The following is an 18,824-nucleotide window of genomic DNA, read 5'->3' as shown; positions in this document are numbered from 1 at the left end:
TTCAAATTAACTATAGAACTGTTAGATAAGTGACAAACTGATTCTATTAAATCCTGCCAATACTCTTACCCTCCAGTTTCGAATCCTCTTCAACCTACTAGGCGTTTTCTCCAATATTTGTAGAAACTCATGTGTTAGCTCTAAAAATAAAATTTAAATTTAAAACTTAGAAGGTATCTTTAGGTTTTATTTCTCTCAAGTGGATGATATTAAAAAGGAACCCTATAAGCTCATCTGTATTATAGTGGCACTTCAGTTCACAAACTTAACTCCATGATTCTGGCTGCAGAACTATGGAAAGAATTAAATTTGTGAACTGAGATGCCGCTGTATCACCAACCTTCATTCAATTTTTAGCATATGCAGAATGGACTACTTGTGTAACCCAGGGTCCCACCCATGCTAGGTATGCACTGTGCCAATGAACTACACCAGCCCAAAGCTGGGTGCTTTTTTAAGCAATCTATGAAAAACCTGATAGTATTAAAGATATACACTCCCCCATTTAAAAAATCTTTATTTTTATTTTGTTTGTTTTTGGTTTTGGTTTTTTTCCGGTACCAGGAATCGAACTCACGACCTCCCACTTGCCAGGCAGGTGCTGCGCCACTGAGCTAAATCCCCAGCCCCTTAAAAAATCTTTATTAGGTAAATAATACAGTAATATTATTATGCGCTGCCAGTAATTATAGTATTGTTGTAGGAAAGAACCATCCAATGGATTCTATAAGTTAGTGGGAAAAAGAGTACAAAGGATTTTTAGAATAATCTCAGTATCTTCCCTGAGATATTTATGAATTACAAAGATAAAAACAGTAAATTTACAATGGAGAAGGTCAGCACTTAATTAAGTGATCATCACTAGCAGTAAAATACATCAACTTAATGTACTCCTTTCTCTTATGCACCAAATAGGGCATTACCTACTTCTGCGGTATTCTTATCCAAAACCCCCAAGTTCAATTTAGTTATGAGAAAACATTTGAGAAGCCTCAAACAAGAAATGCTCGGTAAAACAGTGACAATTTTCTTCAAAATGTCAAGGTCATCAAAGACAAGGAAAGACTGAATAACTGTCACAGACTGGCAAAGACAAAAGGGATATGCTAACCAAATAAAACATGGGTTCCCAGGACAGGGGGAAAAAAATGGAGAAACACAGATATAGCCTGTAGTTTCTACATCACCAACATCACTATTATTGTTATTATTTTGAGACAGGGTCTCACTATGTAGTTCAGGCTGGCCTTGAACTCACAGCAATTCTCCTGCTTCAGCCTCCTGAGTGTTGGGATTATAGGCATGCCCCACAACGCCTGGCCATATCCTGTCACGCCTGGCTCCTATGGTTTCACTGTCATAAAATGTTAATTTCCTGGCTTTTACAATCATATACTACTATAAAACATATTAACACCAGGAAAATACGGGTGAGGGGTACAGAGGAACTTTTTTTCAAGATTAAAGTTATTTCAAAGTTAAATGCTAAAAATTTCCTCCATCTATATTCAATATTTTCTAGAAATGAACATCATTAGCAAATTTCTCTTGCCATAATTTTATCAGTTTTCTTAAATTCAGGATTACAGTAAGATGACCCACTTGTCCAAAGTAGTATGATAATGATAAACGATAGTTTTATAATGGTCACTAATACATACTGGCCACTCTCAAGACAAATATTAATTCAAATAATAATGCCAAATCAACCCAATAATTAAGAGTGAACCTCTGTCAGTAGAGATTACAGATTCAGTTGAAAGTTTTTTAATACCAATAGTAACCTTTTCTGCTAACTGTTCTAGGAAAATACCAAGACTGACGAATGTCCCAAAAAAGCACAGAAGATACAAAAATCCTACAGCATTATGTTTATAAGCATGGCACTATCCCAAACTAGCTTGTGAAAAGGAGCCAGAATCTATTAATTTTTCAAGATCTCATTTCCTTGACAATTTCACAAATATTTCCCGTTAGTCTCATGAGTTTTTTGATCAAGTCTGAATAAAATAAAAATCTAATGCATGGACCTTTAGTTCCTTATTTGAAAAAAAGATCTTTTTTCTACTTAAACTTAACAAGAAACTGTTTTGACTCAATTTCTTAACAGCTTGGTTGTCAAGCATTAAAAGCACATAAAGTTTGTAGTTTAAAACCTGGCACAGCAGACATAAAACATAACCTTTGTTTTTCCTTATTCTATTCCATTACATTTTATGTAGCAGAGGAATAATCTGACAATATTAATATAAATGTTAATACAAATAATTAGCAACACACACAAAGACCACAGAATGTTTACAAATGGAGGCCTTCCAAAATTTAAATCCAGAAACACAGGTAAGCTGGACGTGGTGGTGCACAACTGTAATCCCAGCCCCTGGGAGTCTGAGGCAGAAAGATTGTTACAAGTTTGAGACCAGTCTGGGCTACAAGGTGAGTTCAAGGCCAGCTTGAACTGCACAGCGAGACCCTGTCTCAGAAAAAAACAAAGCAAAATAAAACAAACAAATAAAAACCACCACACATGTAAGAGCTGGGAGTATAGCTCAGTGGCAGCGCATGTACCCAAAATGTGACAGACACTGGAGTGAATCTCCAGCTCTCGAACCAAACCAAACGAACCCTAAAAAAGACAATAAAAACAAAACCAAGACATAAAGCAAACCACCTCCAAAACAAAAACAAACCGAAGAACAATGTGCAAGGGTTTATTAATCATAAAAAAAAAGAGAACACCCCTTTCTCCCAATCCTTATAAGTCTAAGCCAATGCTGTTTCTGGAAGTCATTGAATGAATTACTTCAATAAATAACAACAGCAAAAACAATTCATATACTGTGCTAAACTTCAGATATATCTTAAATTTTAAATTAACATTCTAGTGATCAAAACAAAAAGTTGCTATCAATAATGAATGCAATTCAGCCTTCTCAGAATGGAAGTGGAAAGATATTTTACATGGCTTTTCCTGTAATTTTTGCAAACATGTACTAATAAAAATAAGAAATTTTAAAGGATCCTAGTAACTTTGTGAAATCTAGCCCAGATTAGTTACTTTTTGTGAGTTTTACTTTCCTATCTATATAAATTATTTTTGTAAAAATTATGTTTTCTTAATCTAGCAACTGCTAAAGTTAACACAGTATATAAGACAATCTGATTTTCAAGTTACAGAACAGATAAAAACAGTACAAAAAAAGCCCCATGGGGTTTTCAGATGTCATTTCAATTCACTGAAGATTTTCTTTGCTCTGGATAAACTCTGAGAGAACGTCTAACAACTAAAAAAAAACCAGTACAATCAGGTGGCAGTAGTATGATATGAACTACAAACTTTGGGAGAAACTGCTTGAGGAGGAAAAAATGAAAATGAAGGAATTCAACAAAGAAGCTATTTTATACTTTTTTCCTGGGTACTGGGAATTAAACTCAGGACCTTGCGCTTGCCAGGCAGGCTGTGTGCTGCTGGGCTATACCCTCAGCCCCAAAGAAGCTATTTTATAGTAGGAGCAGGCAAACTACATATGGCCAGTTAGTCAGATATGGCCTGCTGCCTGTTTTTGTAAACGAAGTTTTATTGGAATATAGTCTTACCTATTCATTAACCTACTGCTTACAGCTGCTTTCCAGCTACAACAGTAAAGCTGCGCAGCTGCAACAGAGATCTTAACAGCCAACGAACTCCAAAGCATCTTCTCTCTCACTTTATGCAACACTATGTCTGCAACAGTAACAAATGTGAATCCTGTTTTTCCATTAGCCTCAATTTTGTAAAAAGAACTGGGAAAAGCCCCCAAAAAAGTAGGCTGAAAATCTGATAATACCAGTTCAGTTTTATCAGTCAGGTAAGAAGTGTTACACAGCGGTACCTTGGTTCACAAACTTAGTTTGTTCTACAGTTAGGCAAGATGACCTTCGTTATGTCTGTACCTGATGCAGTTTGTAAACAAAAACAAAATTTTGCCAACTGCTTCTGTTTGTTAACCAAATTATTTGCAAACAAAAGCAGTGTAGTTTCCTTTGTGAAGTCTACACTACCTAATTAAAATGTCCTAATCCCCAGAATAACCTTTTCTCATCAGATCTGGGAGATCCCCAAGTTTCGGATTAAAACTGACAGAATTTGTACCCCAATTTTCCCTTGTCCATTCATGTTTAATAGTGCAAGCAACAGCACTAAAAAGCAAGAAAGGTTACCCAGAAAAATCTCAGCTTACTGTTTAGTATCATCTATAGTTTACGCTCAACTCCTGAGTTTACAGCAACACTTTCTTTTTCTTTGCAGTGCTGGTGATTAAACGCAAGGCCTTGCACATGTAAACTTGTGCTCTACCACCGAGTTATACCCTGAGCCTAAATTTACATATTTGAAAATTATGTTTTAAAAGATATTCTTGTCCTGTTAACCTACAGCATTTAAAGTATTTCTCTGAAAAATCTCAAAAAGGCCTTATTGCCAAAAAAAAAAAAAAAAAGTATATACATCAGGAAAAGAAAAATAGTATATTTCTTTCAACAGATGAATTTACCCTCACATGGTGAGCCTAGAAGATGTCATATATTGCAAAAAACTCACTATACTGCAGGTCTTGAGAAACTGAAAATGCATGTGCAGCAATCTCAATGACCATGGTTATCCAAGCAGCAGTTCACTGCACTAACAAATATCTGGAAGCTAATGGCCACCTCTTTGAGCACCTCTTGTAATTGCGGAGGCCAAAGGTAACTTGTATTAATCTCATGTCTCTATAAATTTAGTATTGAAATATTTATATGTTTTTCTTTTCCTGAAGTATGTATGCGTTTTTTTGGGATGGACTCTGTATTTTTCCTTTTTCTTTTTGGGAGTGCTAGAATGGCTCCGAGGGACTCACGCCTGGCATGCAGCCACCGAGCCACATTCCCAGCCCCATTTTTTAATGATTAAGTTCTAATCCTAAATATCTTGTATGTACACTGGAGGTTAATATAGTCAGTTGTTTGTTTATTCATTAGAGTAATGAACCTTATTTTCATTCTATGAACTTCATCATAGAATTATAGTTATGTTTTCAGAGTTCTTATCTTTTGAAATCCAATTATTAATAAATAACCAGAGTAAATTTTTCCATAATGAAAAATTAAAAAAAAATCTCATGTAAAAAACAATTTCTCTACTTACCATCTAGTAATTCTAGAGTAACTGTAGGATCTACATATTCCCACCAATGCTTTCCATCAGTTGACACAGGAATCTCCCAATTGGACCATTTGCAAGCCAAATGAATGCACACACAAGCTATCACTGTTGGTTTGTACTGAAGACAGAAGGTCGTAAGATGCAGACTGTTGTGGAGCAGGTTTGAAAATGGAGGGCCATAGAAATTCAAATATGTAAAACAAAGAAAAACATTTATCAGTAAGATTAAAGAAAAAAAAAAAGTTTAGGTTTTCTTAATCTTATTAAATTAAAAGCTAACAGTAACAAAAATTCTAATATGAAAAAAGCCTATGTAGATTATAAAATGCTTTCCCTCACGGTATATTAATACCCTACTATCACTAATATATTGGCATTTAAAAATTTCACTTGTATATGTAAATTCAGAGCATTTTATAAAAAAGAGAGGAAGATAGTATATTTGCAATTACTAGACATAAATAGAATTTTTTGGTACTTTTATTTCTTTTGTAATGTCATGGCAAAAATGTAATTTAAAAAGACTTTGTAAAAGTAATTTCAATGTCAACTCATAATCAAGGATTATAACCATTTGATGTGGCTTAGATATAATTCTTTAGTAATCAAAGAAAACTTATTTCTTATCTATGTAAATTGCTATTTTTTTCAACAAAGCCCCACAGGGAACTTACCTTTTGAAAAACAACTTCAGGGGCCATTATTGCTAACTGTTACAAAAATACTAACATTCTCCTCCTACTATATACTAAAAACTGGGCAGATAACAAACACATCACAGAAGGGCTAGCCTTTCTAACCAGAGTTTTAAAATTTGTCTTTTCCCCTTCAGAATTTCTAGGGACCGAGGTTAAATTCCAACATGCATTTCAGAAAATATACTGGCACCTGCCAATCCAAAATTTTAAACAGAATTTATCAGGGTCACAAGATATTAAGGACCATACAAAACTGGTTTGGTCCATTTTCTCAAAAGCGCACTTAAAAAACAAATTTAAATCTTTAATATCAAACTAGAACAGAATTATATATTAGATATTCAAAGTTCTTTAAAATCACTCTCCAGTTTATTTTCAGAACTGATGAAATGTTTACTGATCACAAACATACCATCTTTTGCTTTATATAAACTGAAAAGGAAGTTTTTGAAACTTATAGAAGTAAAAATTGTATTTATGCAAACCCAGGCACTGAACAACTGGACTACTTCTAATTTATTGTTTTTATTATCTGGAGAAAACCCCCAAGTTACAGAAATTTATTTATTAAAAAACTTTAATGACCATTTAGATTAGATCAATGTGAAATTTAAAAAAATTGTCATTTAACTATAATTGTAAACTAGAAATAGCTTTATACTTACCAAGTTGCTCGAGTTTCTACTTTAAGTTTAGCTCTTTGTAATCTTTAGCTGCTATTCAGGCTACCAATTTTAGACTTATGCACTCACAAATCGAGAATATGTCATCAGAAAGCACCACTACACTTCACATTGTGCATTTAACCCCTCTGTGCCCAAAGTCCCTTGTACAATACACCGCAAAGCAAACAGGAAGGTACCACCACAGTAGATGGTCCAGTCTCCTGTTGCAACAAGGGTAAGAGACACATTGAGGGGGCCCTGCATTAAAGGAAGCTATAGTGTGCTACAACAGTGCAACAAAGAGGGTCAGGATAACAACCTGTTGGTAGCCATGAAATAGGATGTCTGTGCCAAATCCTTGCTTGCTGTAAGAAAAGAAAGAAAAAACGAAGACAAAACTATCAGCATTAACATGCTACCATCAAAAAGTTCTCAACACAACAAAACTTCAAAGATTTGTACACAAAAAGTAAATTTTACTTACTACTTACAAATATCACAAGAGCGCCATCATTTTCTATACTACTGAAAATCTTCAACAACATTCACTCAAATGTTTCTTGCTATCCCCCAAAGATCTGAGAAACAAGCCGATTTGCTTTTAGCTAGCCAGTTACAAGGGCTAAACTTGTTACTAAGTTAAGCATCTAGTCAGCTAAAAGTTGAAATAAAGCATTCTCCTGGATTTAAAAAAAAAAGAAGAAGAAGAAGAAGAAAAGATTTTTGAAGTCTAATACAAAATACAGAGTTGCCTGCCAGACTTAATCCTCAGTCATTTAAGTTGGCTTAAATAATTCCATCAAAATAAAATAAAACAAAACCCCCACCCTCCCAAAATCAGAGAGCACAAACTGCTCATCAGTTTTTCATGCTATTAACCATCAACAGAATAAACAACCTAGGAACATCATAAGGTGGTAGATATTAGAAGCTCCACTGTATTATTTTTAAAGAAAATTTATAGAATCCAATTAAGAATAACATTTAGAGAAGATATGAGTCCTCAAGGATGAGTCAGGATGCTTTAACACTGGTCCCCAACAGAAGAGCAATTTTTTTTTTTTTTTGGTCTTTCTGAGACAGGGTCTCAATGTGCAGTTCGGGCTGGCCTTGAGCTCACTTTGTAGCTGAGGCTAGTCTCCAACTCACAATGATCCTCCTGCCTCAGCCTCCCAAGTGCTGGGATTACAGGCGTGTGCCACCACGCCCAGCTCAGAAAAGCAATTTTTAACCAGCTTCTTAAGGTACTGAAAATAGTTTCCCCTCCCCTTCTTCCGCTCGGTATTATTCTTTCCAACAGAAATATCCTTGCTGTAGTTTCATTTTTATCCCCAATTACATTCAAACACTGCTCTACTAGGATCAGTTCATCTCAATGCTACCCCTCTGTAACAGGGCTCAAATCCCAGCCCCCCTTATTCATGGCACCTGTAATCCCTGCTGCCCCATGTGGATCATCAACATAAGGGTTTTACAAAAGGGATTTGGGTTTGGCAGAGTTGAACTAAGGAAGAGTGTCAAAGCATCAGATGTCTTGGAGGCAGTGTGACTTAAGTATGGCATTCTTTCCTGGTGGGGAGGGAAGGAGAAATCACAGAAATGAAAGGTCCCTGGAAAATGACAATAGCCAATTCTGTACCAAAGTAGCACAATATCAACCTTCTCATGGAGGGGGGACTTTACAGAAATTAATGTACCCCTTACCCCCAAAGTAATCAAAACATAGAAAAGGAAAAATCACTTTAAATTGCTATAGCAGTTTTCACCTAGGAATGTATCTAATTCAATAGTCTACCATCACTGTTAAGAATGGAAGGGAAATGTTCTTGTTAGTTGAAAGTGGTAACAGAGCAAAGAAAAACAGACACCAAACATGAAAGAACATTTTTTAATGGAGTGAGAGATAATTATAGTTACCCGAAATGTTAGTCAGACAAAATGAAATTAAACATATATGGTCTGAACTCAAATTTAGGCATGTCACATTTTAAACATTGGTAATAACAACAAAATCAGATTTAAATGCTTTCTTTTGTATGATGTATCAAATCTGCAACTTTTGTGAATGATTTAAAATCTAGTTTTATTTTTTACTGAGCTAATATACATACATGATTTTAAAAAGCATACACTAATATTTTCCTTCAACTAATATCTTTTATCATTAGGTTCTCAACTGAGAACAGATTATATGGTTCTCTATTTTTCTTACAAAGCTTAGCTTGCCCTTTAAAATCTTTGATGAAACTATAATTTTTTTCTTAATTCATCATCTATAATTAGTTATATAATTCTGCACTTATACTGTAATACTGGGGGTGAGAATGTGCTATAAAGTATATTTATATTTTAAAATTCATATAATAATGGAAATCATAAATTAAATACATTCTAGTGTATAAAGTGATGTAGTAATAATGTGAGTTACTATGATAGAAATCTATTTAGTTACCAACTACATGCTTTTTTAAAAAATGCAGTGATCAACAGAAAATGCTATCTATAAAATGAATTCAATTTAGGATGAATAAAATGTGAGAATATTTGGATAAACATTAAAAACAAAATAAGGCCTTCAAAAGTCTTACCTATTTTGCTTAGAGTAACTTAAAAGGCTGGGGGCAAAAGAATGAAACTGCAAAATTTTTATTCAAAAAGGAATAGGAAAAACGTGTACATATACTAAAGGTCTGAAGAGGTTGTTATGAGTATATAACACTTCAAATGGGTAACAGGAAAATAGAAGAAACAGACATGCAGCTATGTAAAAAGTACTTCTAGGACTCCAACAATAGATACACAGAATTCACTGATATGAGAACGATGTATCACATGCTTTATACGCAGTAAAGCAAACATACAAAAACCTCAGTCCTATTTATCACAAAATGTATTCTGATTTATAATTATTTCTCCATTTACATGAAAAGGAAATAGTTTTTTTTTTAGAAATGCTAAAGAACTTTAAAAAAATGTAGTAAATTGATTTTGTTTCAATGAATATGGGAAAACCATTTCCAAAGATAACAAATCTACTAGTAAAGGCAACTGTTAGCTGAAAGAGGTTGACTTCAAAATTCTTAAACTGTTATCACTTTTTAAGAAGACAATGGAAGTTTGTTATCAATCAGAAATTAACATTACTAGTTACACCAGTATACTAATGGCTTGCATTCTAAATATTAACTGGAATGGGAATGGGAATGGAGCAGTCCAATGGGGGAAGATTCCTATTACTTGGGAGTCCTCCAATTTTTCAGTGAACTGATATACTCATCTAAGTTTAAAGGGAACTAATGCTTGCTTTGAAATAGAAGATGCAGAACACTAAAAAATAATACTTCATAATGACATTTACCCCATTTTAATAAAACCCAACAAAAGACTACAGAACAAAATAGCATCCAAAACACTTATAAATTATAAAAGCATTAATACTTATTTTAAAAATTTCTAAGATGACTTACCTCTTACTAACTGGGTGCACTTCACCACATCTGTGTGTGGGTGTTCAATGGTGATCTCAAAACCTGAAATTATAAGCATTTTTTTCCCCAACCACTTACCACTACATGCTTGCCAGAGAAATACCATTTACCACAGAACCATAAATCTATAATATAATCTTCATTGTTAAGATAAACCCAAAGACAAAATTCTTAAAGCTTCTCTATCACTGCTGGAGGCGTAACACTGTTCAGTATACCTTTAAAAATGAGAACTACAATGTTTCAACTAGGAAAAGTTATTTAAAGACAAGGGTAATTTTATTCAAAATTCTGAATAATTAATTTGAAATTATCTTCAAGTTAAAAACAAAGTCACAGCAAACAACAATTATGTGTTAAACAACTTTCATTAGTTTATGCAGGAAATTTTCTTAATATTTTAAACCTTTGTTTCAGAAGATGTGAAAAAACATTATTCATAAACATAACTGTTGGACAACAGTGGTAGAGATTACTTTTAAATAACAGTCCCCTTAACTATGTGTTACATCAAAAGGTTTCACACTGCTTATAACTAGACTTCATTATTACTGTACCAAGAATCACGGCAAGTGAACTGCGTAGGCCTCACAATTCTTTAAATCAATGTTTCTAAAACCCAAAATTAAATGATGAAAAGCTTTCAATGTCTAATCCTTAGTTATGTCAGGATTTTTGCTTTTATTAAAAGGGGCTGTTAACATCTAGTGTCTTCTGAAGCAGTAAGTGAATAAAAATAACAACAGGTAATCTGCATTTATGAAGTTGTTTTACAATTTTTATTTCCTCTGCAATTAAACATGTAAAATACTTTAAATAAAACCATAGAGGCATTTTGTCTAGAATTTTAATGTTCCTCTAAAATAATGTTATTTATTCTCCATGTTTCAAAATGTATTATAAACATATATATTACACAACCCCCAACCCCATTCTGGGTATTAAATCCTGGGACCACTGAGCTATATCCTCACCCTACCCCCTTTTAAGACAGGATCTACTAAGTTACCCAGGCTGACCTCAAATTTGTGATCCTTCCTCAGTTTCCCAACTACCTGGGATCACAGGCATGCACCATCTTGCCCAACTATAAAATTCCATATTCTTATTCTTATTAATGGTACTGGTAATCTAACCTAACGTCTTGGACATGCTGTGTGAACACTCTCCCACTAAACTGTACCTTCAGCCTCTACATGTCTTCATATAATAAAAACAACTTATAAGCCAGGCATGGTGGTACATGCCTATAGTCTTGGTATTCTGGGAGGTTGAAGCAGGAAGACCACAAGTTTAAGCCCAGCCTGGGCAACTTAGAGAGGCCCTGTCTCAAAAACAAAACAAAATGAAAAAAAAGCAAAACACCAAAGCAAAACTTTATACTATTTTATGATAATGCAGTTTATAATTTTTCATTCAAAATGCTGTTATGTAAATGTTCAAAACTTACCATAAATTTGTATTATTTTGTATAAAATGACAACATGCCAAGTAAGTCTCACTTTTATTTTTGTCTTTTTATTATATACACTTCAACCAGCTGCTTTTATAATAAGAATCTACCTTTGTGATATAAAGCAGATATTATTTCACGTTCACAGAATAGAAGTATAACAGGTAAAGAAATTTTGCCCAAGTTTACAGAACAAGTCAGGGGCCTACAGATTTAAAATTAAACCCCTCTGAAAGCACATATTTATCCTACCACACCATACTACATTCTTCCTTAAGTAGAACACGATTTTAACAGGTCATAACCATCTTAGGTCTTAATTTTTTTATTAGTGAAGTGAAAGAGTAAATAAACTTTGCATAGAAAGGAAACTTTCAGAACAAGAGGACCATTTCAATAATTACTATTTCACATTAAAAATGATGTGATATATTCACTAAGTACTATTAGCGCTGAAAGCAAGGACTGCCACAAAGCACTCTCCAGTGTAAATCCAGCATAATGTTGCAACGATTCAAAAACCAAACATATCATATTGAGGTTATGTTTACCATTACTGTAAATTATACTAAATGAAATGAAATTTTAGAAAAATGGTTCCCTTCTACGTAGGCAATAGTATTCTGGTCCAAAAACCTGTCTAAAAATAACTTTCTTCAATAATAAAATTATTCTACAAATACTACATATGTAGAATATTACACTGAAGAACATATTCATATACACACGTACCTAGTGTTTGTAGCATTATGGTTTCAAGTAAAACCAGTTCTTGAGTCTGCTGAAGGTAAGCCTGCCAGATAAAAATAATAAAATGCTTAAGGAAAAATGTACCACTACTTGAGTAACTGACTTAGCTCTCCTGGGAATTACAGACTGATTACAAAAGAACCACAATAGCTTGCAAATAAGGAGGAAATAAATTGAGGGAGATAAGAGGAACACCTACTTGCCCGGACAAGTCTAAACTGAACCACTTTTTACTACAGGAGATATAAACAAAGCAAAGGCAAAAAGATGACAACACCCTCTCCACTAGAGACAACAGCACATAAGGGGCAGGTTAATTGAAAAGGATATCTATGCTGGGCATAGTGGCACATGCCTGTAATCCCAGCACGGAGGAGGCTGAGGAGGATTGCTAAGAGTCTGAGGTCAACTTGAACTGAGTTCAAGAACACCTGAACTACATAGTGAGACCTTATCTGCCCCAGGCAAAGGAAAAAAAAAAAAAAAAAGAAAAAGAAGAAAAAGAAAAGGGGATCTACATAATCTATTTAATGGTGGTGAACCTATGGCATGTGCGCCCGCCACAGCATGCTGTTTGTTATAAGGAAGCTCTAAAAGCTTCACCACCGTTGTAAGAACTTTACCCAGGTATTAGTGCTTCAACATACATGAAAGAGAGAAGCACTAAGCCAAACGGGAACATCAAACTCAAACCTGCCTTTAAACAAAAAAGGTTTACAAATTCATACTATGACACTTTATGTGGTTATTCCCGGAACATCAAAGTCAGTATTTTCTGAATTAACTCTCAGTTTAGGAAAGACAAAAAACAAAACAAACCCTCAAATTTCTAGATTAAAAAAATTCTTATGTAAAATATCAGAATAACGTATCATATATCCAGAGATATAAATGTTAGAGAACTTTCTCCCTCAACTTCAAGAAATTATTCTATTGCAATACTTAGAATAAAATTTTCTGCCATCCTATTCTCAGGTCATGACAACCGACCCAGATGGTAAAGAAGTAATACATTACGCATACACATAATCATGTCTGTAAGGACTTATCATTAAAAGATACTTTAAGAACTATCTTTGAATAATCACAAATTCTTTATTATATGAATATCTTACTTTCTTAAAGCCAACATCTATGACAAAGCTTGCCATTAATAAAAATTAGACACATTTCTATCAGAGTTCAAATTAATCTGGACATTAAATGAATTAACTCAAAATGAATTAACATAATCTTTAATCACTCTATGGGTCAAGGTTTCTAATAACTTACTTATAATAATGGTAAGAAAATTATTTTAAAAGCCCACAATTCCTGCTTCTATTTTTATAGAACAATTCTTTAAAAGGACTAATTACTAGTCTAGAATCAAATCAGTATTTTCTATTCATTCCTTCATCTGTTAACTATTTAAGAATTATTTAAGGCCTGGTGAGTTGGAGGCTGAGGCAGGAAGATCGCTGCAAGTTCGAGACCAGCCTGGGCTACAAAGTGAGTTCAAGGCCAGTCTGAACTGCATAGTGAAACCCTGACTCAAAAAGAAAAACAACAAACAATTAAAAAAAAAAAAAAGTTATTTAACTTCTGGTCTCAACTACTGTACAACTATTATACATCTTACCCTCTACATATATCATAGTTTGTTGGGAGGATAAACAACGAAATGTGAATTAAAAGAAACTTTGAATTAAAACCTTATATAATTTGAGAATGACATCCAAATTCCTAAGTTGTTTCTGCCAGATGGCTTCCTGCTATTATTTTTAAGTGGCGATAAAAATAAGCAGTAAGTTTCAAATTTACCAAGAAAACCCCCAAACTCTATGTTTACATACATCACATTTTGTATCCAGCAGTGGCTCTAGGGGATGAAGGCAAGCATGTGCTACTTTGATAACATGTTCAAGTTTGCGAGCCTGTTCTTCTACTTTTGCAGCCAAAAATAATGCAGTAGGTGATATTATCTGCAGAAAATAGAAAAATTCGATTTAAAAAGTAAGTACATTTGGGGAAAATCCTCTGTCTAATGAAGGAGGCTTGTAAGGAAGGAATCAATGTTGTTAATGGTATGTTTTGTATGTTGGGCTATGACAAAACTGATGTATGAGCTATCTTTTTTTTTGGTGCTGAGATTGAATATAAGGCCTTCTGTATGCTAAGTACAGGCTCTACTGTGATATGCCCAGTTCCAATGTAAGAGTTTTAATAAAGTTATTAATTAAATAGAACTAGTCATCCCACTATATAAAATTTGTTTTACTTGTTTTTCAAGTACAACAGTAAAGGAGGAAATAGAAAGACTTGTATCTTTCTTTGGTGTTCCGGTACCAGGGATCGAACTCAGGACCTTGCGCTTGCTGGGCAGGCGTTGTGCCGCTGAGCTAAATCCCCAGCCCCCAGAAAGACATATCTTAGCTAAATAAAAGTTTAAGTAATATTATTTTGCACATTATATAAATATAGAAATAAACCAACTCATGTGGAAAGATGATGGTAAGTTTAAAAAAAAACAGATGGAAAGGGGGTAAAGTATATTCACTATATTTCTATGCAGAGTCACCACTTTCTAATGGTCATATAAGTAAAGCAGTATTTCATTCCATTCTCTGTGTGTGTGTATATCTACACAGCAAAATAAGATGGGAATTCAGCTTACAAATCAGCACACACTCATGTAATATAAACCAATCAGTAGGAATTTTGCTAAGTGGAGATCCAGAAAGTAGCTTTTTTTATTTAAAGCTTTTAGAGTAGGTTAGGCTCTTTTTGTTTTTATTTTATGGGAAAAAAGTAAAACAAAATTTCACAACAAAATAATAGGAGAATAGGAATAGTTAATACATTGCATATTGTTATCTTTAAAGTAGTTACTCAGAGTACAAGATAGGGGCATAAAAAATTCTCCAAATGATATTAGCACAAACCTTTCTTTTCAATGAACTAAGAGACACATTAGTAGTATAACTCTTGTAGTTTGTTTTCCTTTTCCCTTCCTTCCTTTCCACCATCCTAGTTCCTTTTTCCTTCTGAACAGTTTCATCCTATTTCACAATGTCTACTATACACTTTGGGGGCTGGGGATTTAGCTCAGCGGCAAAAAGCGCCTGCCTGGCAAGCGCAAGGTCGTGAGTTCGGTTCCCGGTACCGGAGAAAAACCAAGAAAAAAACAAAAACAAAAACAAACTACTATACACTTTGGACCTTATTTACTCTTTCAGTTTCTCATACCAGGGAGACAATACAATGTTTACACATGTGAATCTGATTCACTTATGAGTATGGTCTCAAGTTGCATCCATTTACTTATGTAAGTTAGGTTCCTGACACAGAAGTACACGAGCACAGCACTACAAAGACAATGACTTAAAGAAACATGAGTTTTGAATATTTACCTCAAAAGTTAGTAATAAACCAAGGAATTTCTGACTCACAAACTAGACATACTTTAAACTCAAATGTCTTAAGATAACACAGAAACTTCTTATGGAAAGATAATTTCTAAATGTTAAGATTCAGATACCTATTTTTCAAGAGATGGACATCTGAGCCTTACTGTATCTTACAGCTCATCAATCACTATACTGAAATAACACCAAAGAGGAGGTGGAGAAAGGCGTAATTCTTACCATCACGTGATTCAGGTAATTAACACAAAGAGAAAATTTCTGCTACAGGGAAGGTGAATCGTTTTCTCTGAGAGCTTTTAAAACATGCCACAAAATTTAATCAAAGGATTTTGAAGACTTTCTCTACTAGAAGTGCATTTCCAGATGAATAAATGGAATTAAAATGACTCCAAGGACTTTTCTTTTTGTGGAATACAACTTTAAGAGAGATCTAAAATAAGATGAATTTGGCTCCAATAGTATGGCTATTGAAAGTATTCTCAAAGATAAAAGGTCTGGTCCGCAGGGAGCCATACTAGGTACTATGGAACTACAGGAGGGCAGGGGCCTAGGGGGAGGTTCTTAGGTCATAGAGGGTGCCTCTCCCAAAGGGATTGTGGGATCCCATTTCTTCTGCTTTCTCTTTGCTTTCTGGCCATGAGATGAACAGTTTGCTCTGCCATGATATGCTGCCTTTGCCAGATTCCCAAAGCAGTGAGGCCGAGAGATAACTCTGGACCCATGAGCCAAAATAAACCATTTTTTATAAGTTAACTACCACCAATTTTTCATTAGTGACAGAAAGCTAACACTACTCTCAACAACCAGAAATAATGTCATCTTAAATGTGTTGTTTAATTTCAACACAGACTTTTAGCTTATTTCCCCCCTTTAAAAAGTTAAAACATGGAAAAGACAGGAAAGATAAAGAATGCTCGAGAGTAATTCAGTCTAGAATAACAGACATAGTTATTCATTTGTGTTCCCATTATCTAGTGTTGTGTGGCTGCTGCTCAATACTTTCCCAATAATAATGTCAAGAGTATATAAAGGCACTGATACAAAAATCTAAGTACTATATTTCAAATGCTAAAATGAAAACCTAAGAGCGAATGCCTACACAGTAAATTCAAGAAACACTCAATAAAATTAACACATTTAGTGTCCTACAATCTCTCATTTAATATCCTTTCATGCCTAACAGGAAAATATTTATCTAATCCAATCTTCAAATGCTAAAAATGAAGCAATGCTTAAAATTTCTTTCATAAGTGCCAGATGATTCAGAATTTCTCTTCTTCATTCATTTACTTGAGACAAGGTTTTGATGTGTAGTGCAGGCTGCCTCAGCCTCCCGAGTGCTGGGATTACAGGTATGTATCACCTTGCCCAGCCTCAGAATCTCTTCTTTAACACAAAAGCACTTATAAAAGTCTCCAATGGACTTTTCCTGGTAAACTTTTACAGGGTTCCAAACTATAAACCATAGCTCTATCCTCTTCATACTTTTTGAACCAGTGTAGTGTATGTATGTATGTATGTATGTGTGTGTGTGTGTGTGTGTGTATATATATATATATATATATACACATACACACATATATATGGTAAAACTGCACAGCTTTTCTTTAAAGATGTCAAATGAAACAAGGAATGAGTACTAATAATTCTAAAGTTCTATAAATAATTCAAAATATCAAGTATCCAGTGAGCCAGACAACAATCTTCAATATAGATTCCTGATTTATTGTCTCTACTCCTCACAGAAGTCTTTTTGTTTCCTCAATTCTCATTCTCCTCTAGCATAACACCAATAGGTAACATCCTTCTGAAGTTCGTGGTAAAATCCACTAACTCCACTCAAATTTCCTCCTCTACAATTTGTAAATATTTTACTCCACCACAGCCATCAAAATAGAACAACAAAACGAATTTTTAGACACCAGGTGAATCTCCATGTGAGGTTTTAATTTTAAGGATGACTAGTACCACACCTAAACCCTAGGTAGAGTTTGTTGTGAGGCTTAGAAGAATTCCAAAAAGTTTGGATAATAAAAATACTTGTGTTACTAGTTGGTCTGTGGCCTGTAAAGATGAGCATACTTTTGAAGGCAACAAACATTTACTGGTATGCATGAACGTGATTCAAAACCAAGGTTCACACCTCGAGATTCTCAGAGAAGAAGTACATATCACTTGATCTTGCTTGACTAAACAATTATAAAGTGACAGTCAGTTCATTGGGGGCCATGTATTATTTTAGTGTTCTGGTAGCTAGTTTTAATAAATGTTCAAATTACTATAACTAAAGGAAATAACAAGAAGTTAACTTTTAAGTAGTACACAGACTGGTGTACTACTTCAAAGGAATGTTGTATTTCAAAACAAGACAAATTTCTAAGAAATACACATAGAAATCAGGGGTAGGCACAGGGGGAGGTGACACAGTAGGTGGTGACACAATAGTCGGCTACCTCAGTGAAATCCTGGCTGTTATTAAAAAAATGTGAGAAACAGTACTTGCTTCTAAAGTTGTGAGGATTAATGAACTGAATATATACACAGAGCACTTAGAAAAATGCCCCACAGGAATGATTCAAATATTATTTCAATGTTGATAAACAATCATGTATTGTTACTAATCTTAAATTTAAAAAATGATTTAACAAGTTTATTCTAAAATTTCTACCTTGCTCACCTTCTTTCTTCCACAGTTAAACACAAGTGTTCAAAGATTCTCTTGCAGTCCTAGTTAAGTGTATTCAAACACTAAAGTTATGACACTTGACATTATTTTAATGACTTACACTTATATTCTTTTCTCCCCCTCTCTCTATTCCTTTATATGTTTCCATTCCTACCTCTTGATTTGACTCCCTTCTTTCTCCATCTTTTCTCCTGCCCACTCCTGGCCGCTGTGTCCCCTCTCTGCCATGTTGCCCTCACTGATGACATTTTTCATTCTCCAATGCTGGCTTCCACCTTGATAGTTGGAGGCAAGATCAGGTTGAATTAACAAAAAAACCTGGGCAATCACTAAGTCATTGAACATGGTTGCATCAGTCAAGTTTAAAATGAAATCATTCTGGTCCTTACTATTTTAATAGCCTTTGGTGCACACAACTTGGTATGTATTTGTACTTAGTAATTAGTCATGACTTTTTATTTGCTCTTCACCTTTTTTTTTTTTTTTTGGCGGTAC

The 18,824-nt window shown here is 34.2% G+C and overlaps 1 protein-coding gene across 7 annotated transcripts in view; it reads right to left on the bottom strand.

Annotated features, from left to right (window-relative positions):
• The window catches only part of Ccnt2 (cyclin T2), a 43,413-nt gene that overhangs the window by 4,207 nt on the left and 20,382 nt on the right, over positions 1–18,824 (bottom strand). For 2 of the 7 annotated variants that reach the window (XM_005390750.2, XM_005390752.2), the window contains exons 3-8: positions 14,072–14,200; positions 12,219–12,279; positions 10,013–10,075; positions 6,865–6,910; positions 5,165–5,328; positions 70–140 (exon numbers count right to left, since the gene is read on the bottom strand). In XM_005390750.2, the coding sequence (XP_005390807.1) occupies positions 70–140; positions 5,165–5,328; positions 6,865–6,910; positions 10,013–10,075; positions 12,219–12,279; positions 14,072–14,200 (534 nt within the window). Of the gene's footprint in view, positions 1–69; positions 141–5,164; positions 5,329–6,545; positions 6,911–7,029; positions 7,670–10,012; positions 10,076–12,218; positions 12,280–14,071; positions 14,201–15,862; positions 16,049–18,483; positions 18,605–18,824 lie in introns of those variants that run through there. The other 5 variants (XM_013517468.1, XM_005390754.2, XM_013517469.1 and 2 more) reach the window with 5 other exon arrangements.

The sequence above is a fragment of the Chinchilla lanigera genome, unplaced genomic scaffold, assembly GCF_000276665.1.
Source record: "Chinchilla lanigera isolate Chin_1 unplaced genomic scaffold, ChiLan1.0 scaffold00039, whole genome shotgun sequence".
Classification (NCBI taxonomy): domain Eukaryota; kingdom Metazoa; phylum Chordata; class Mammalia; order Rodentia; family Chinchillidae; genus Chinchilla; species Chinchilla lanigera.
This window is presented reverse-complemented; position numbering and strand designations above follow the sequence as displayed.